The sequence below is a fragment of the Formica exsecta genome, unplaced genomic scaffold, assembly GCF_003651465.1.
Source record: "Formica exsecta isolate Colony F162 unplaced genomic scaffold, ASM365146v1 scaffold200, whole genome shotgun sequence".
Classification (NCBI taxonomy): domain Eukaryota; kingdom Metazoa; phylum Arthropoda; class Insecta; order Hymenoptera; family Formicidae; genus Formica; species Formica exsecta.
The window spans coordinates 212,640-234,258 of NW_021849299.1; the positions used below are offsets into that span (position 1 = coordinate 212,640).

Genomic DNA, 21,619 nt, shown 5'->3' on the forward strand with positions numbered 1-21,619 from the left:
CGGATAGATGTCGGAAATCACGCGCCTATTAAACAGCGTTACTACCCGGTGTCGCCGAAAATTCAAGAAGCAATTTACGCGGAAGTAGACAAAATGTTAGAAGCGGGAATTATTGAACCGTCGAAAAGCGAATGGTCTAGCCCGGTCGTGATGGTTAAGAAATCGAATGGCACGTATCGTTTTTGTCTCGATTTTCGTCGATTGAATAGTGTATCGAAAAAGGACGCGTATCCACTGCCTTACATGAACGCGATCTTAGATAAATTGCGAGCCGCCCGATACATTTCGACTATCGATCTCAGTCAAGCCTACTTCCAAGTTCCGTTAGAACATAATAGTCGCGATCTAACCGCGTTTACGATACCGGGTAAAGGATTATTTCATTTCACGAGAATGCCGTTTGGTCTCACGGGAGCCCCGGTAGCCGGTCTTACTATTAATCCCAAAAAGAGCAAATTTTGTCGATCTCAGGTTAAATAACTCGGATTCTTAGTACAACAGGAGGGGTTGAAGGTCGATCCCGATAAAACCGAGCCGATTGTCGAGTACCCGCCGCCGAAGAATATTAAGCAACTACGACGTTTTATCGGCATGGCGTCGTGGTACAGAAGATTCATACCGCAATGTGCAACGAAATTAGCACCATTAACGCGTCTCCTCCGGAAGAACTACTCTTGGGAGTGGGGGGATGACCAAAAATTGGCATTCGAGGCGGTAAAAGCGTGCATTACTTCACCACCTACGTTATCGTGTCCAAAATTCGAGTTACCGTTCGTCCTTCAAACAGACGCGAGTTCGGTCGGTTTAGGCGCCGTATTAACTCAAGAATCGGAAGGCGTTGAACACGTTATCGCATTTGCAAGCCGCGCATTGTCGGAGGCGGAAAAGAAATATTCTACGACCGAACAGGAATGTCTAGCAGTCGTGTGGGCGATTCGAAAATTCAGACCCTATTTAGAAGGCTATAAGTTTCGAGTCATTACCGACCATAGCTGTTTGAGATGGTTGCATAATTTAAAAAATCCGACAGGTCGGTTAGCGAGATGGGCTCTCGAGTTATTAGAATACGACTACGTGATCGAACACCGCAAAGGAGGGCTACACCATGTTCCCGATGCGTTATCGCGAATGTATGAGTCCGCCGAGGAATTGTGTGCCGTCGCGATTACGGGCGACGAATGGTACGATACACGCATGCGAAATGTCGAAACTGAGCCACGAAAATATCCGGGATGGAAAATCGAGAACGATCAGCTGTATTTCCGGAAACCGAACCCGATTGTATCACAGATAGTAGACGATTTGGAGCAATGGAAGCGTGTGCTTCCGAAAAATTCGCGTCTTGACGTCATTCGAGCGAGCCATGATATCCCTCAGGCAGGTCATTTAGGCACCGAGAAAACGTATCAGCGCGTCGCGAAACAATATTATTGGCCGCGTATGTTTAGGGAAATCGCGAATTATACCCGTCGTTGCGATACTTGCCAACGAACTAAAGTCGAACAGAACGTACCCGCTGGCTTAATGGGGCGGAGAAAGGTCGAAACACCGTGGACAGTGGTAGCCGCGGATATTATGGGTCCTTTTCCCGCCTCTCGGAGTGGATTCGCGTATCTTTTGGTTTTGCAGGATCTATTTACAAAATGGGTCGAATGTTGCCCGCTCCGAAAGGCCAATGGTAAAAAGATCCGAGAAGCTATCGACGATTTGATTATTAATCGATGGGGAGCACCTCGCGTAATTTTGACCGATAACGGGACAGAATTTATCAATCGAGAAGTAAAAGCTTTCGCGGAAGAGCATGGTATCGCACACGTAACAGTACCGCCGTATCACCCTCAAGCGAATCCCGTAGAGCGAGTGAACCGCATACTGAAAACAATGATTACGGCGTTTATCGAGCAAGATCATCGAGATTGGGATTTACATTTGTCGGAATTTCAATTCGCGTACAATACTGCGTATCATACGTCCTTACAGGCTACGCCGCCCTTTCTAAATTTTGGTAGAGAACCGCCGTCAGTAAGCTCCAGGCGAGAGGGGCCGGAGCCCGAGATCGAAATCGAGGAAGCCGCGACCGCGAAATGGAAAGAGCGAATGGAGCGAATCCAAGCGTTGCGAGACTGGGTGGTAGAAAATTTGGAAGCCGCTCATTAAAGACAATCGCGATATTATAATTTGCGTAGACGCGATAGGCGTTTTGTCGTCGGCGATCAAGTACTGAAGAGACAGCATGTATTGTCATCCGCAGCGCATGCCATCTCAGCGAAACTCGCCACGAAGGTTCACGGTCCGTTTAAGATCGCGAAGGTCTTATCACCTGTCGTATACGAGATCGCGGACCAGGAGGATAGAGCGATCGGAAAAATATACGTTAAGGATTTGAAACCCTACATTGCTCCCTATATTCCGTAGGTGTTATCGATTGACAGGGAGACCACGAGAGCATGAGCTACCGTGAGTTCCTCCAGGAATGTGCGGCGTGGCTGGACGCCGCCGGGGAGCGAAACCCCTACTTCTGGGGCGGCCTTCGAGAGGAGCTGGGCCGCGTTCGCCTAGCCCGCGGCGCCCGGGAGAATCGGGGTATACAAGCAACGGTTCCCGTGTCGGACGCTGGCGCACAGGCCACGCCCGAAATGAGGAGCCAGGCGGTGCAAACAACCCTCGGAGAGAGTAGTAGTCTAGTAGCACCCGTTCGACCAGGCCGAGGAGAAGGTCAGCCCGGAGTTGTGGACCCAACTCGCGGCACGGACTTTCTCCACCTACAGGCTGTTAGAACTGCGGGGAACCGGACCACCGCTACAGCGAGTGCTCAAGGCGGCTGGGGCGCTTCTGCTTCCGATGCGGCGCTGCGGGAACCACCGTGAAAGATTGCCCGGACTGCGGAGAGGCATGGAGAACGGAGGCCCCTCGCGGGTCGGGCCGAGAGACTCCGAGTCCCGACGAGCCGCGCGACTCGCGCCCGCTGTCCACGCGCGGGCGTGCTCGAGCCTTAAACTAGGCGACCCAACACCGGAAGAGCCCACCGCGACCTTCCCCCCCGGGACCCTCGCCAGTCGCCCATTTCTTTTTTTTGGTTGATGTAACCGGGCGAGGCGGGCAATAAAGGTTTCATAGCGGTGATTTTGGCGACCAATTTTCTGTACGACCCTCTTCCCTCCGCCTGCGAACGCACTCCACCGAAGACCCGCCGATTGTATTTGGTGACCCGGTTACAGAAAGACGAAGATCTGCGGCCGACCGAGTCTTGAATTTGTCGCGTTATTTTTGTTGTCTCGAATGTGTTGTGGATTGTCCGCTTTGTGTTTTGGCCTTTACTCTGGAGGTTCCGGTCGCTCTCCGACGCCCGACTCGAGATTCGGAAAATCGGAATAGTGGCTGCGGAGGGTGAATGACGCCGGTACGGTTTCTCTTGGGAGTGGGGGGGGGGTTAATTTCGAATTTATATTTCAAATTTTTGCGACGACTTTTCCAACTGTCTCGCGGCTGAGCGATAAACGCGGCCGCCGACTCGTTCTCTCCGTCGCGCGGGTGTAAATTGCGCGTTTCTGTCACACGCCTCTACTTTGCTCGCAAGCCCGCGCCAGTCTAATCCCGGATCGTCGCGATCCAGAATCGATACCTGTGGGCCAGCCGGGGCTGCGCACACGGGGTGCGTATTATCGCGGCCAATCACGCGTTATCACGCGCTGTGGCCGGCGGGCGGCGCGCTCACGGTCGTAACGGGGGTACGCGCGCCCCCGGTATTACAAACAATAATTCGCTGGGGCCCTTTTCGCGGGGCCGTCGCGGGGTCTGAGGTGAACGGTTTGGCCGGAAGTATCGCTACCACCCTTCCTTCCGTCTTTTCCGGGACCGCGTCACGCCATCGGGTGCAGAATTGCAGTCCCTCCGCAAGGACCGGATCCGCACGGGCCTGTGTCCTTGCACGTTTATCGGTCCCCTACACGCTCCTAAAGTTTTGACATTTAAATTGGGGACACCCTGTATAATACCGCTCGTTCGTTCACCACTGTGGCAAAATAATGAACTCTTGCGAAAAACAAGCATTGCATCATATCGATGCCAAACATGTGGGAGTTTATCTCGACGAAGTTCCGAGGATGTGGACGAGGTCGACAGCTATCGTCGCTAATACGGACAACCACAACCTGGAGAATATTTAGTCGCCTTCTTCCTTGACGAGCATGGTACAGGCACATACTTCGACAGCTACGGAATACCGCCATTGTATCCTGGATTTCTCCTTCGACTTCGTTGAAACTCCATCGTCCATCGATGGAACACCCAACAATTACAAGGACTTTTCTGTCAAACATGCGGACAATACAGCTACATATTTTTATATTATATGTGTAATGGTTACGATCTTAATCGGTTTCTTTCTTTTTTTACCGAAAATTGTGAACAAAACGATCGTTTAATCGTACAATCATATCATAAAATTTTTCTTTGCAAAAAAAGGAAACATGAGAAACAACGAACCATCTAATGCCATATTTAACTCTATATTTTAAGTGTAACAATAAACTTTTGCATAAGTTTATGTATTAAGATTAATTGTTTGTAATCAATATCATTTTATGAAAAATTAACATCAATAATTTTTCTCTCTTCTTTTTTACATCGAGCTATCCCCATCCTTTTTCAACAAAAAACTTTCGTCGTAAGCCACACTAGCGACAATGTGCTATACGAGCGATAATGTCATTTTCTCTCGATGCGTCATGTTGTCCCAAATGTCTATATATCAGGTCTACCGGAAAGTTCTGTCCGTTTTTGGAATAAAACAAAATACAAATTTTTATTACCGTCAATAAACTTTATTAAATAATGTAATTGCCATTATTATTAATGATTTCTTGCCAGCGTGAGGGCAATTTGTATATCCCATTTTCGAAAAATGTTTTATCTTTTGATGCGAACCAGTGCTTGTTTGATATCTTGTTCCTTTTTGAATTTTTTGCCCCTCAAAAAATTTTGTAGGGACAAAAACAAGTGATAGTCGGAGGGTGCTAAGTCCGGGGAATATGGTGGATGCGACAGAATTTCCCAGCTTAGTTCTGCAATTTTTTGACGAGTCCCCAAAGCAGCATGTGGCCTGGTATTATCATGATGCAGTATGATGTTCTTCCTATTGAACATCGCCGGCCTCTTTTCTTGGACTGCTGTATTTAAATTATCCAGTTGCTGACAATACTTCTCCGAATAATGGCAATTACATTATTTAATAAAGTTTATTGACGGTAATAAAAATTTATATTTTGTTTTATTCCAAAAACGGACAGAACTTCCCGGTAGACCTAATACATACCTATTCTATTACCTACTGTTATAGCCGAAAAGGCTATACACTAATTATTATTATATTTATTATTTTATATGTATTACAATACGCTGGCCAACCTGTAACGCGAATATGTATAACGTTGCAAGCGTTGATCGCGCGAAGCACTGACACAGCGAGCCATGCGCAAAGCCTAAGCAACCACGCAATCATCCCGATTGCGGAAATCAAGGCGAAAGAATTAAGGAAATTGCGAAAATGCAAGCAAAGAAGTTCGAGTTTGAACTTCCTTAGCTTGCACCCGGGCGTTGCCGCCCAAAACGAGCGACACGACTATATTGTCGTTAAGCGAACCCCTCCGAAAAAAACAATCAAAGGGGAAACAATAAAAACACCCACCGCAAACGAGCGGCGGGCAGTCACAATCATTAATTTATATCGAGCGGTCAGTATTGTTAATATATACCGGGCAGTCGCAAGTATTAATAGAAGAAAACGATACGTTACGAATTATTATTAATTAATAAAATCGAGTAGTCAAACATAACCAAACCACGGAGATCGAGGAATGAGTCTCGCGACATAAACTCTATTCCGGACACGCGTACGCAAAGATATCCGCTAACGCGATACGCGACACTGGTTACGCGTGAAGATATTGTAATCAAGAGTAATTATGATTAAATATACGACTTATGTAAATATACGATTAAAATTACACAGGGCTAATTCTACTGGTAAGCCGATGGACGAGTCCCGAATTTTCAAATTCTAATCCGGCAACGATCTTGTATTTCCTGTGCTTCACCAGAGGCATAACACTACTTATTGTCATGAGTCATCTTCCTCTACGCGACACAACATGTCTGCTAAGACGCGTGACGTCTTTTGATGTTTTGACGGACTCGGGGCAGCGTGTGGATTGTCGAAATAATTTTCCAATCTATAGCTTTCCACGTGAGGGATTCCAGGTTTAACATGGCAGGCACTCGTCATAAATATTTCATCCAACCCTTATTCTAATAAGATTTCAAATAGCTCACCATATTAGGACCTTGTTCGAAAACGAGGAAGACCCAGATTCGAGACCGAGTAATTGTCACTTAGCTGGAAAAAAAAATTAATTATTATTTTTCCCATAGCTGTGACGGAATCTTTCCCTTTCCACCCGATCAATCATTCTTGTTTTTTTTGTCCTAGCAGAGATGACGATATCGTCACTTGTAAGCGCTCTATAATGGCTTCTGCACGTCGATGATAACAATTTATTTTGACGGCCCCATAGTGGCTCTCTATGACGACATCACTGGCGCCAATGGTTAAGTGGAGGAGGTTTATTGTGACGCCCCATAATAGCCCCTATACTACTTACCATTTCTATATACTCAGTTTTTTAATATCTATATCTGTAAAAAAAAAAGAGTACAAACTTAATTTTTACATCGGCCTATTCTTCAATTATCACCCACAACAAACGAAGAGCTGAGCTCTAGACAGTCAATTATCCCGGTTTTATCTTTTTAATTACAGAAATGATCCAATATTTAAACGATCTTCAGATTACCAACTAAATTATCAGAATTTTACATTTTGCAGAGAGTCGGTTAGAGTTACTAAGACGTGACAATAGGTAACACATTCCTTTACTATTTTTACAAATAAAAATCTCTGTAAGAATATTTTTGTTTTCAGGTGCCTATGCATGAGATGGATTTTAATATATTGTGGATGGGAAATCATCCTAAGCCAGATGTTTTGCGGAATTTAATGCCTTATCAAAAAGTGAATCATTTTCCTAGGTAAGAAAAGCATAATTAAAAAACAGTTTCCTTAACTAAACAGAAAATAATCCATATATAAAAATTTGTGAAACTATTTTAACGAAACAAATTTCTAGAACACACTTAAAACATTCAAAATATATTTAAATCAAATATTAAAAATTCAAATTTTCAAATATGTATACCTAATAATATGCTTAAATTTAAAAATATATTTAAACTTTATTCAAATATTCAAAAATATAAATTTTCATAATACTTAAACGAGTGAATATTGACTTATCTTTCTTAATTTTATTTAAAAATCTATTTTCTAGATCTTACGAAATCACCCGTAAAGATCGTCTTTACAAAAACATCGAAGCTATGCAGAGGAGAAAGGGGCTTCGAAATCTTGATTTTATACCTCAGACTTTTCTGTTGCCCACTGAAGCCAAAGAATTGATTTCGGCGCATTTCAGATATAGAGGTCCATGGATTGTTAAACCTAAAGCCAGTTCACGAGGCCGTGGTATTTACATTGTTAATAATGTAAGAATACACTACTTTTTATTGTTTTAAATACACAACTTTTAAGATGCATCAGATGATTATTTAAATCATACTTAGCATTAACTAATAAAACCGGCCCTATAGAACTCATTAATAGGATTCTTGGTAGAATTTACTTTTCTTGGAATCTTAGATCCAACATTTTTTAGAATTTTACAGTAATAAGGGAAAAGGAGGTAAGATGACAAAATGGGTAAAATGACGAATTGCTAATTTTTCTAATTGTAAGATAATTAAAATGGGAAAACTGGCAGATAAGAGCCAAGGCGCGGGTATCAGTGCGGGAACTTTTTATTGTTGAATTTTATTAACTAATGTGCATTAAAAATGTACGTTTCGGACCGTTTTTTGGTTTATCTTCAGCATTGATATAAATATATAAAGATTAAATTAGAATTTTAAAACTTGACATACACAACATTTGCAGTTGCAATCAAGTTTCAAATCAAAAATAAAAATCAGAATGAAAGCTTATTAAAATCCGCATGAAAGTATATGTATAACATATAAGGTGACCCATTTTAATCTATAAATCAATATGTCTGAAAAGTGACGTTAAGTTAAAAAAATTGAACACATAGTTATTAACGGGGCATACCCGTTTGAAACCTCGAAAAATGAATACATTTTTTTAGATTTTTTGCAGCGCAATGACTTGATAAAAATTTTTAATTTTTTTTACAATATTAATACAATATTATTAACTACTTAAATAAAAATTTTCAGCCTAAAAAAGTTTTTTTTTAAAGTTATGCGAATATTTGCAGATTTATGTTTTTATGCACGGTTTTCATGCATGAAAACTCGGGCTACGTTCGACAGATTGACTTCAAATTTTACATGCGAGTTTCTAATAAGATTCCGCATCTGCCAATGAAGCCTTTTTTAAATCCGATTCCCCATTTTTTTGTTATAAAAAAAGATGGATTTAAAAAAAAAACCGAAACTTCTTTTCAACACGCTGCCATTTTTCTATTTTTTTAAATTTTGAAAAAACGCTTGAATATCAGATAGCAATTACAATGTTCAATAACAGAAAACTTGGGTTTTTTATTTCAAATATGATTTACGAACGTTTTTATGCACACCGTTCAGCCACCTAAAATTTGGAAGAACTCGGCAAATATTCCCATAACTTCAAAAAAAAATATTTTTTGAGCTGAAAATTTTTATTTAAGTAGTTAATAATATTGTATTAATATCGTTAAAAAGTTAAAAAATTTTATCAAGTTGTTGCGTTGCAAAAAAAATCTAGAAAATGTACTCATTTTTCGAGGTTCCAAACGGGTATGCACCTTTAAAAGAATTCGAAGAGGTTGTTAAAACGTCACAAAAAAAAATTCGATAGGTGGAGGAGTTTTGGAGATTTCAATGTCATCTTTGTTTTTTTAAATGGAATCTAATACTTTTTTTAGTGTACGATGAAGGAGCGTGGCGAAATAAATTTATTCATACCATATGTTGTTATGTTTTATTAACAAATTTTTTAAATAAATCGATACAATCATTTAGGATTTCAAATAAAATTTTAGCGAATTTGAGAAAATTTCTTGAAAATGTGGATTTAGTTACACGACTACGCGCGCGCGATTGTGGTATCAACATGACGGTGCTCCAGCTCATTACGATTGTAACGTTTGAAACTTTCTCAATATTAATTTCCCTCGTCGATGGATTGGTCGTGGAGGTTTTGTATAATGGCCATCCAGATCGCCAGATTTAACGCCACTAGATTTTCTTTATGGGGATATGTCAAAAAAAAGGTTCTCGCTCGTTAGCCAACAACACCCGATATCAGGGGACGAATTATTGAGCAGCATTACCCGAAATGCTTGCCTTCGTTCAAGATAGCTTTAGGAAACGGATAAATAAATGTATCGATGTTCAGGGCGATGTATTCGAATTAGGGCTCGTGATTGTAACTGATTAGTCGGTTAAGAAACGTTTAATATTCGACTAAACGGTTAATCGGTTAATACGGTTTCGGTTAATCGGTTAATACGGTTTCAGTTAACCGATTAATCGCTGAAATTGATTAATTACACAGGACCACAGAATAAAAGAAGTGTTTTGTTCCGGAAAGGAGACCAACTGTTTCCTAATTAACCGGAATAATCGATTAAATGATTAACCGATTTAAAGATTAATCGAATAATAGTAATCACTCTAACCAATTACCCGTTAACCGATTTTAACCAGTAAATTCGTTTTTAACCGGTTAAACGGTTAATCGAATTAATCGGTTTTCACGAGCCCTAATTCGAATATTTTCAAGTTTTAAAATAAAATAGTTTCTGTTACTTTATGTTGACATATGTTAATAAAACATAACAACATATGATATGAATGAATTTGTCTCGCCACGCTCCTGTATCATACAGTAAAAAAAGTACTAGATTCCATAAAAAAAAAAAACAAAGATGACCTTGAAATCTCCAAGACTCCTCCACCTATCGAACTTTTTATGCGATGTTTTAACGACCCCTTTGAACTTCTTTAACATCTATGCGTTCTTTTTTTTAACTCAAAGTCATTTTCAAGATATATTGATTTATAGATTAAAATTGGTCAGTTTTATAATATACATATAAATAAAAATATGTGCTTTGGATGTAACCGTATGTAATTTTTCGTTGTTTCTTCATAAGGAATGACATAATTATAGTAATTACTTTCACTATCTTTATAAAATAACGGTATACAGTATACAGTATGCAGTATACAGTATACAGTATACAGTATACAGTAAACAGTATACAGTATACTTCCGTAGAGGTCAGACGTGTTTTCTTCTGCGAATTTTGCTAGTTTTCGGTCTTTGCGGGAGTTCAATTTTAATTTCTGATTTGTTTCTTCTTGTTTCTTTACAACTGGTCTATATTTTTTCATATACAAAATAGATAGTAGGAAAATATGCAAAAGCTGCACCGTCATGGTCAAATCCATAACTTGTCCTAGTTGCAACATTGCATTTTATCCTGCCTGCCTTTCTCGCACAGGGCATTCACATTTTGGTGATCTTCTTATGAATTGTAAGGCTTCGGATTTGAACACAAATCAGGGTCCTTTGGACAGCATCTAGAATCCAATCCGATCTGAATTTGCAAATTTCCGTAAAGAAATTGTTATGCCCCTAGCCGCTAAGCAAAGGTTTTTTTTGGGATTTGTACGCCCAAAGGATTAGGATTCACGCTCAGAATAAGACACTCCTAGACTTTAGGTATAAATTGATATATTTCACAAGTTTTAATATACTGTGCACTTATTCGCGGTTAAGTCGGGCGCGATACGTATAGTACTTTTGGTAAGATACGATTATACTAATCGGCTGCGAGTGAGCGAAATTAGTCAGTGAGCGAGCGAGCATTGGTGCATCTCGCGCTCGATTTATATTAATTAATTAGGTCGTTAAATAGAAAGGAATATGGTGACCCTGGTCGGAGCACGTCTCGTGCTCCGCTTGTCAATCTGTCTCGTCAGCTGCTTACTCAGCTTCCGAGAACTTGGCTGTGACTTCCTTTTCTTTAGTCACGTCTCTTATTTATTTTATTAATAATCTTTTATTACTTTTACTCTTTCTTAATTACTACTTTTCCTTGGGCTTTTTTCCTAATTTGATGCTTTGCTTTATTCAGCTCTTTCTTAATCTTTTCTGTGCTACTTTACTGTTTTCTATTAATATTGGGAAATTGGTCGGATTACGACAATATGCTCGAATTATATCAAGCTGCCATTATAAAGATCACTAACAACATCCAATGCTTATCGGACAGAATGAAAAAAATTGAAAATAAGATCGCATCTTACATATCACCGGGCTTTTCCTTGCAACTTGAGGATATAATCGAGGAGCTTGCGGATCGGAATCGAAGATCAACTAATCTAATTTTTTATAATTTGGATGAGGTAACCGCCGGATCTTTGGAAGACAATAAAAAAATGGACTCAATTCTTGCCAATGACATTCTGCAAAGTATTATTCCCGATAAAGTGCCAAAATCTAAAGTCGTAAGGATAGGTGGTAGGGGCCAAAGAAGCTCGAGGCCGTTGCGTGTTACGTTGCTCTTTAAAGAAGATGCATTAACTATTTTGCGTAATAAAAACCGTTACTCGGGGCCGGTTAAAATTTATCAAGATCAAACACCTAAACAGAGACAGTTTTTCAAAGACATAAAAGATCAACTAAAACAATTACATGACACTGGTGATACGAACAAAACAATTCGTTATTTTAATCTAGGATCGTAGATGCAAATCAGGCTTCTCGGAATCTACAAAAAACTAAACTCTCTTCCTTTGGTATACTATCAGAATGTGCGCGGTTCAAAAACTAAGTTACACGATTTGCGATCGGCTATTTTATTGGCTTCGGAGAGTCTTATGATATCATAATACTTATCAAAACATGGTTAAGTGACGATGTGCTGGATGCAGAATTAGGCTTAAATGATTATAAACTTTTTAGATGTGACAGAAATTCCGATACAAGTGTGCATACTAGAGGAGGCAGTTTGATCGCTGTTAAATGTTGCTTGTCTAGCCGCGCTATTAATATATCCATTTCTTGCGTCGAGCAACTCTTTGTTGATATTCGTTTCGGTCACAAACACCTCATTATCGGTACTATTTACATACCGCCAGATTCAGACTCTTTTGTTTACGAGTCACACTGTAATGCTGTTGATCAGGTAATGTCAGCGTTGCCTAATACCGACTTTCTAATTATTGGCGATTATAATCTTTCAGATTTTCAGTAATATAGTGAGGTTGATGGCTCTTTACAATACAGTTTGAGATGTTATAGTAATAAAATTCGGCAAGCCGACGTTATAGCAAATTATTTTAACAAATTTAACTTGTATCAACATAATGTACCTAATGCGCACGGTAACATATTAAATCTTTTGTTCTTTACTTTAAAATGTATCCTGGTGTTTTCAGCGAGCAAACCATTTCTAAATTGTGATCATTACCATCCGGCACTAATTTTTTCTCTGCCGCTTCCAGATACATCGCCATCGCAATCCTCAAAAACAATCAAATTCGATTTTAAGCGTGCTAATTATGCTACTATAAATAATTATTTGGGCAATATCGAATGGGACAATGAACTAAAAGATTTAAACAATAATGAAACGGTTAATTTTGTATATTTCCATATGAATCATGTTATCGACTGTTGCGTTCCGACCTAATCAATGTCTGATTTTTCTTATCCTGCCTGGTTCTCGATGGAACTTATTTCTGTTATAAAAGTCAAACGGAAAGCACACTTTTACTATAAGCGTACATGCTTTTACTCCGACTATCTAATATTTGCAAACTTGCGATCTAAATGTAAGGCTCTCCATTCGAAATGCTGGAATAATTATGTAATCAAAACGGAAAATGCGGTCAACGGCAATACTAAAATATATTTTGGAGTTTTGTTAATTCACTTAAAGCCACCAAACCTCCTTCATATATTTTTCACAATAACCCTTTTAATGATGATGATGATGATGTTATTGCCAAATGTTTCGCGGATTTTTTCGAATCTGTATACGAGGCTAATAATTTTGATTTGAAGGAGGTTGAATGCGAGCACGATTTGAACATCACAAATATTGATGTATCTATCATCGAGGTCTTTAACCACTTAAATTTGTTAAACCTGAGGTCTGGCGCTGGTATTGATGGTATCCCTCCTGTGTTCAAATCGTGAAAATACATCATGTCCAGAATTTTTTGGATTTTATTTAATAAATCGCTGTGCACTAGTATTTTTCCCGACTCACGGAAGTTTTGTACTGTCACTCCGATTTTTAAGGGTGGGGACAGATCTTGGGTATCGAACTATAGACCGATTAGTAAGCAGACTGTAATGTCCAAAATCTTCGAGAATATCATCGCCGACAAACTTTCTTTGTTATTCTAAAATGTATTAGCGAATAAACAGCATGGCTCTATGATTGGACGCTCTATCTCCACAAACTTGCTTCTTTATCATGATTATTTGGTAATTATTCAGAATCAGGTTCCACCTGCAAATGGGCTGCAAATTTTTTTACGGACTTTTTATGTTTAGAAAGAAATATAAATAACCATTTTTAGTTGGGGGAGGCCCAAAAAAAAGTTATAGACCAAAAAAGGGTAATTATTATAATTATTTCGAATAAGGCCTTTTCTGAATTTTGACAAATATGATCGGATCTCTCGGTAAAACTCTTTGTTGTGACTTCAACAGTGATAATCAGTTAGGGGAGCACGTCCCCCCCCAAAAAAAAAACCCGAAAAACCCTCAAAATTACCAAAGCAAAGCGAGGTCCATCCCACAACCCAAACAGAATTTTAGTTTTAAATCAGAAATAGGTTTGGGTTAGGTTATATCTTCCGGAAGTGGAGCCCCCCCGTAGGGCTTGGGTTGTGGGGTGAACTTTATAGTACATAATTTCCTAATTTTCGGTAATTTTTGAGGTTTTTCGTTTTTTGGGGGTTGGGGGTGATGGGGAACCGGTTTCCCCGACTGATTATTACTGTTGGAGTCACAACAAAAAGTTTTACCGAGAGATCCGATCATATTTGTCAAAATTCAGAAAAGACCTTATTCGAAATAATTACCCTTTTTTGGTCTATAACTTTTTTTTTGGGCCTTCGCCAACTAAAAATGGTTATTTATATTTCTTTCTAAACATAAAAAGTCCGTAAAAAAATTTGCAGCCCATTTGCAGGTGGAGCCGTGATTCTGAATAATTACCGATTATTTAAATAGTTCTCAAATCGACGCCATTTACACCGACTTTAAAAAAGCCTTCAATAGTGTCGACCACGCAATATTATAAATAAATTATCTTCGTTCGGTATCGGAGCCTCCGATTCGGAGGCCCTTTTTTAAAATGGATATCTAGCTTTATAGCTGACAGACATCAAATAGTTAGATTTAATAATTCTCTCTCTAGAAATATAAAAGTTCTATCCGGAGTACCTCAGGGTTCTCATCTTGGGCCTTTACTTTTCAATATCTTTATCAACGATATCAAAAATGTTTTTAAACGTTCAAAATTTTTACTTTATGCGGATGACCTCAAAGTTTTTCGGCAAGTTGACACTGTGGAGGACGATTTGTTGTCTTCAATATGATTTAGATAATCTTAACCCTTGGAGAAAAGTCAATAATTTATTTTTTAACCTATCCAAGTGTCATGTTGTTCATTTTAGCTATAAAAAAATGCATTTTCTTTTAATTATTTGTTAGATGGATTTAATCTAGCGATTGTTGCTGATGTTCGCAATCTGGGCGTTTTATTTGGTAGTGATCTTTCTTTTGAAAAACACATTCGGTCTGTTACTAGCTCTACCTTTAAGAAGCTGGGTTTCATAAATAGCCGCGGTAAACATTTTAAACAGATTAGCACTTTAAACTTGTTGTTTTGCACCTTAGACAGGCCACAACTTAAATACGCGTCAGTTGTCTGGGATTCATACCAGTTAAATTATAGCACTTTTATCGAACATATCACGCGTTTTCTTCGTAAAATGAGTTTTAAGATGGGGAAACCCTTGAGTGCTACCGACTATTATGATAATTTATTGATGTAACTCAATTTATTAACGCTTGGTAAGAGGCGAATCTTTCTTGACTTACTATTTATGTACAAATTGCTGAATGGTGCAGTCGCCTGTCCGGAGTTGATTGAACGAATTCGACTTCTTGCTCCATCCAGAGTTTCAAGATATAATTCATTATTTCATCTAGAGCAACATCGTACTTCGCACGGCATGTTCAAACTGTTCAATCGCTTATGCATACTTGCCAATAAATTTTCTGACCGTATTGATTTCTTCCACTTACAGCTCAATTCTTTTAGAAGCACCTTGCTTCGTTATCTCTATTAATTTGCGTTGCTGTCTTTCTCTTTTGCTCTGTTTTCTTTTCCTTGTTCTTGATTTTGTTTTTTGTTTTTCTGTTTTTTCTGTTTTTGTTTTTGTTCTTTTTTTATCTGTTTTAGCACCATTTTGTATTTACACATTTATATTCCAAAGGGATTTTTTCCCGTATTTAATAAATAAATAAATAAATAAATAATATAGTTGAAAACGCACACACCTATTTAAAAAAGCTAACAATATTTTTTAATGTAAAGTTTAATTTAATTTAAATTGGTTTTGGTAAATATGCTAATGAAGGGAGGCAGTCCCGATGCCCTTGACCTTGACATATGTTGTCAAGGTCATGACTCTGAACAACATTCAAAAGGTTTCAGCCGTCGCTCGTTTTTTATTAAAAAGTTATTAACAAAAAGTTTGAAAAATATAGCAGTTATTTTGAGTATTGAAAAGCATAAATGACTAATATGTATGTAGGTTTTATTTAAGAACAGATATTGATTATAAAAGAATATAAAAGATTTAAGAATATAAGGAATATACAAATGTAGTACGACTCTTAACTGACGGCGAAGGACTGACTGATGCTCGCTGCTGCTCGTCCTTTTATGCCCGGAGAGTAAAGGACGCCGACAGAAGAGTAGCGCTTATCTTTTCGGACTCGCGGCTACCCTATGATCTAGCCGCAATACGTCAAAATCAAAGAGTGCGCACGCGATAACAAAAATCTCTCTTAGTGGCGGCTCGCTAAAGGATTCGTCGCTACTTTATGATCTAGCCGCAATATCGAACGTGATACTACGCATGTCGGTACATATAATACGTACTTAAATCCTTCATGTATGAAAAATAGTACATGTATGAACGAAGGAAAGTCATTTAAAGCAGTGAATCGTTAATATATTAAACAGTCTTTTTGTTAAAGCAGCGACGAGTTGGTATAGAAAAGTATATATACAATTTTATGTGTTAGAAAACATAAATAGCTTATATCTAAACTTACTGTGTTCTAACATGAAGTGAGGGAGGGGATTTAAGACGGCAGGAGGCACGAACCAAGCATCCATCCCTTCCGTGGCAGCAGCACTGTCGTATCTGTGTAGGGCATTTACACACTTCCTCAGCCTGACAAATAATTGTTAGAAAACAACATTTGCGGGTCTGAAAAAATATGCGAGGTATGAGTGGCTGAATCGGGAATCGAACCCGAGTCTTTCGCTTTCCGCTCAATGGATGCAGTGCCGATTGTCACGGAGAGACGAAATCCCCAGCACGTCTCCAGAGCGGTCCAAATCATAACGATTGAAAATTGGCGCCCGTAGCCGCTCAGCGATGAGTCTTGACTCACCACCAGTATGAATGGAAGCCTCCTCGAGTAGTCCATCCTAAACCACTACGCCTAAGCAGCCCCCTCTTCTGCTCCCAATTAATAATACGATCTTCCACCGTCACCACGTGGTGGATCTAGTGGACAGATTACCAGCACTTACGCTGGCACAGATGTACACCGCAGAGTGAAGCGAGGGGGGCATTTAAGGTGGGAGGAGGCACGAACCAAGCATCCATCCCTTCCGTGGCAGCAGCACTGTCGTATCTGTGTAGGGCATTTACACACTTCCTCAGCCTGACAAATAATTGTTAGAAAACAACATTTGCGGGTCTGAAAAAATATGCGAGGTATGAGTGGCTGAATCGGAAATCGAATCCGAGTCTTTCGCTTTCCGGGCAACTGCTCTTACCACTGAACTATTCAGACCTCACACCTTACGCCACTTTAACACAGTTCATACGACTCCAGAGCGATGTTGGAATCTCGCTCAATGCAGTGCCGATTGCCACGGAGAGGCGACATCCCCAGCACGTCTCCAAAGCGGTCCAATCGTATTAAGCGATTGAAAATTGGCTCCCGTAGCCGCTCAGCGATGAGTCTTGACTCGTCACCAGTATGCATGGAAGCCTCCTCGAGTAGTCCATCCTAAACCACTACGCTTAAGCAGCCCCTCTTCTGCTCCTAATTAATAATACAATCTTCCACCGTTACCACGTGGTGGATCTAGTGGACAGATTACCAACATTTACGCTGGCACAGATGTACACCGCGGAGATGTCCACGTATACACTTTCCCATCCACACCAAGAATTGTGGGGTGGATCTGACCGCGTTGTAAAGTATATGCATGGATGCAGTGGGTTTCGCCCCCTAACCCCCTACGGGGGAGCTCCACTACCAAAAAACAAGACACATAGGTTTGAGTTAAACCTCGCTTTGCGTGGAAAGTTGTAAATCCATGTGGAACATCACTTCGCATTAAAAAGCGTATGCGTGCAGGCAGTGTGTTCCGCCCCCCCCCCCTACAGGGGGGGCTCCACTTCCGAAAGATATAACCTAACCCAAACCTATTTCTGATTTAAAACTAAAATTTGGTTTGGATTAGGTTATATCTTCCGGAAGTGGAGCCCCCAATAGGGGTGCGGCACACACTGCCTCCACGCATACGCTTTTTAATGCGAAGTGAGGTTCCACATTGGTTTACAATTTTCCATGCAAAGCGAAGTTCAACTCAAACCTATGTGTCTAGTTTTTTGGTAGTAGAGCCCCCCCGCAGGGAGGCAGAACACACTGCTTTTACGCATGCACTTTTTAATGCGAAGTAAGATTCCACATGGGTTTACAACTTTCCATGCGAAGCAAGGTTCCGCATGGGTTTACAATTTTCCACGCGAAGCGAGATTTAACTCAAACCTATGTGTTACGTCTTATATAATTTTTTTTTTCATTTCCCGAAGTTGGTATGTCTTCCAGTACTCAAAATAACTGCTACATTTTTCAAACTTTTTTGGTAATAATTTTTTATAAAAAACGGGCGACGGCTAAAACCTTTCAAATGTTGTTCAGGGTCATGACCTTGACAACATATGTCAAGGTCAAGGTCATCGGGACTGCTTCCCTTCATCGGCATATTTACCTTGGTTTTAAATGTTCTTACCTAATTAATAATTATTTTTGTTTTCCCTTTAAGTTTATTTTATTTTAGATTTTATATTCTTTTCTACTCTTTTTTATGAATAACTGTTTTTATTTTAATTTTAGTAATTTTTGTTTTTTCAGACATATAAATATTTTTTGTTCTGTTTTTATTTTTATTTTAAATGTGCTCAAATATTATAATATCCAAATAATATAGAAAGTAAATTACAATAAATTTTTTTACCCATAAAAAGTTTATTTTTTCAACTTAATTTAACCTAACTTGGCCTTTTGTTATCTAATACACTACTAAAAGTCAATTCTTATCCGCATGTAGAGGTATTATGACGAAATTGTCACGTCAAAAACTGAAAAAACTCCGCAATTTATAAAAGTGGCTTTGGTGACATTGGTTGAAATTGAAATATGTTGTAGTTTAGGTGATACTAATAATAAAAAGTTTTTATTTGGGAAAGATCCCAAAAATCAAAATTATAAATGATAGGATGGCTTAAAGTGAGTGTTATTGGAAACTATTAATACATACATTTCCTCCTCTACGGTACAGATCTCGCTTTATTTATGCTGCCAAAAGTCTAAATATACATACAAATACTTTACGTATATACAGGGTGGCCCCGAACGTTCCAGCTAGACTTTGAGATCTTATAGGAAATTTAATTCTGAACAAAAAATTTCCTATAAACATGGGTCGAAAAATGCTTTCTTAAGAAGTTATCGCTCAAAAACCTCTGAAATCGTGATTATTTTACACATTTTTCCAAATATCATGGGAAATATGCGTATTTTAACAAAAAATACCGAAACAAAAGTTGTAGAAAATTAAATTATCTTTCAAATGAGATCAAAATGATTGTTGTACGTTCCATGGATTTTGATATAATCAGTTTCAAACGTACAAAAAATGCTCTTGTTATTTATTGTTAGATGCGTTAGATTAGTTTTAAAAAATTTATTTTATTCATCTTTTACGCGTGACACGTTAGGAAAAAAAGTTAAAGACAGAATTACTTGATTGGAAGAAAGGTTGACGTGGATACTAAGGTAATTTATTTCAAGGTCATATTCTTCAAGATGTCAAGGTCATTGGTATTTTCTTAAATGGGATCATATATTTTAATTGCCATTTTAAAGTAGCTTATGAAAAGACGAATACAGCGATCTATGATGTTATAATCTTCAAATGACCTTGAAGGGCTAAAATCCATGCCAAAGTTGAAGTTTATTTCGATACATTTTCTAAGTCGCAAAACTCCCTACTGCGCATAATCACGCACAAATGAAGTTTCCTGAACGTTGGGTTGGAAGAGGTTCTACTATCCCTTGGCCACCTCGATCGCAAGACCTGACGCCACTTGACTTCTTTTTATGGGGCGTTCTAAAAGATAAAGTCTACAACGATCCTCCCATAACACCGGCGAATATGGAAGAACGGATTGAATATGGAAGAATGGAAAAATATATCGAAGTAAACGGTCGACATTTCGAATACTTGCTTAAATAAAAATTGAATAAAAACGTTGAAAAAAAGAACCCCGCACTAATCATATGGAAAATCTGTCCCGGTCAAATCAATTGGTTTTTACATATGTTGTAGCTTATGACCTACTGAACAAAAAATGTAATGGGCACAAAGCTCAATAATGGACAGTTATCGAATTATAACCAGTCAAACATGAAAAATTCGGACTGCCGAATAGTCAAATCTCGGAAGGTATCGACTTTTTTGAAAAATGTTTGAAACAAACACACACATAGTAGGGTTTTACAAAATCTGTTAGTTGGTGACATTATTTGTGAATTTTGAATGACCTTGAAAAGCTCCGTGAACAAAAATCTTCCACAAAAATGCCTATTTTTTATTATATTCGTGTAGCTAAATTTACATTTTTATTTAGTTGGCGTAATTTTTTGATATCATTATTTTTCTAGGAAATTGAAACAATTACTTTGTATAACAGATTTTTTAGTTAAAATATTTTTATTTAAATAATAATAAAAGAAATATTAAAAATAACACTGTTTTTTGTATAACACTTTTTCATATGACGCGTGCACTTGGCGTCTTTTTTTTACCTTTTTTTAAAAAAGTAAGATTTTAGGAATTATATCATTCGTTTTTGTAGTATATTTTAAACATCTTTAAATAAATAAGCAAAGAACCCGCCATTTTTTTATATGGGACTGATTGAATTTATTTAACATTGCGGATGGCCTTTAATGAGGTCTACACATGCACAAATACTATTTTGGTAATAATAAAATGTTTTAAATTAAAATTGTAAATTAAACGTATGAAATTAATTGAAGCATGTAATTTTTTCAATCTTTTAATGCCATAAAGATTAGTTTTTGTAAAAAAAGGGCTTTAATTAAAGAATAATTTAATTAAAGAAATTCTTTAGTTAAAGAATGTGCTATTAGGAAGCCGGTCAATTATTATATTTTAACTCAATAAACTTTAGTTCAATATTAGTCAGCCTGGTGATTTACTCTATATTTATTTTATTATTTTATAATATTTCAAATAGTAAGAACTGTTTATTGTATGTGTATGTAATTATATGCAAACATTTTTTTACTAAATATATTACTTGAGAACAGTTTGTGTATTGTACAATGTTCTTTAAAAATTATATAGATATGTAACGCTAAAAGCGTGATTTTGCTGCGAACAGAAATTATTACGTGAAAAATAATAATCTATATTGTTTTATGTTAAAAAAATAGTTGTTTTATTTCTTTGCTAATGTTTAATATAATATATATAAAATTATACACATGTATACATAACCTTTTTGCTTACCTATTAATATTTGACATATCAAACGATATAGTCGATATACGGATTACAGATAGTTACTATCGGCTGCGAGCGACGCTAGTCGCTAGCGTAATCTTGTGTCAAAACATTGGGAAAGTACATTTTCTGGACGGAAATGACCGGAACATTCCTTACATGAAAATTTTCATATTGAGACATATTAAGGCTTTGCATCGTGATATTTCCGTTTGTAGAGCACATAGAGCAATAATAGAGACACTTTCTTGATATAATTCAAACTCAAGCTATCGATTAAGCCTAGTAAGATCTTGATCCGTTCAGCGGTTATTGAGAACTGATAATCTCAGATACTCTCAATT

The 21,619-nt window shown here is 38.2% G+C and overlaps 1 protein-coding gene across 2 annotated transcripts in view; it reads left to right on the plus strand.

The window, feature by feature from the left end:
- LOC115234594 (tubulin polyglutamylase TTLL5) overlaps positions 1–21,619 on the plus strand; it is a 282,472-nt gene that overhangs the window by 180,616 nt on the left and 80,237 nt on the right. For both annotated transcript variants that reach the window (XM_029805775.1, XM_029805774.1), the window contains 2 exons: positions 6,980–7,086; positions 7,386–7,599. In XM_029805775.1, the coding sequence (XP_029661635.1) occupies positions 6,986–7,086; positions 7,386–7,599 (315 nt within the window). In that variant the 5' untranslated portion in view covers positions 6,980–6,985. The remainder of the gene's footprint in view (positions 1–6,979; positions 7,087–7,385; positions 7,600–21,619) is intronic.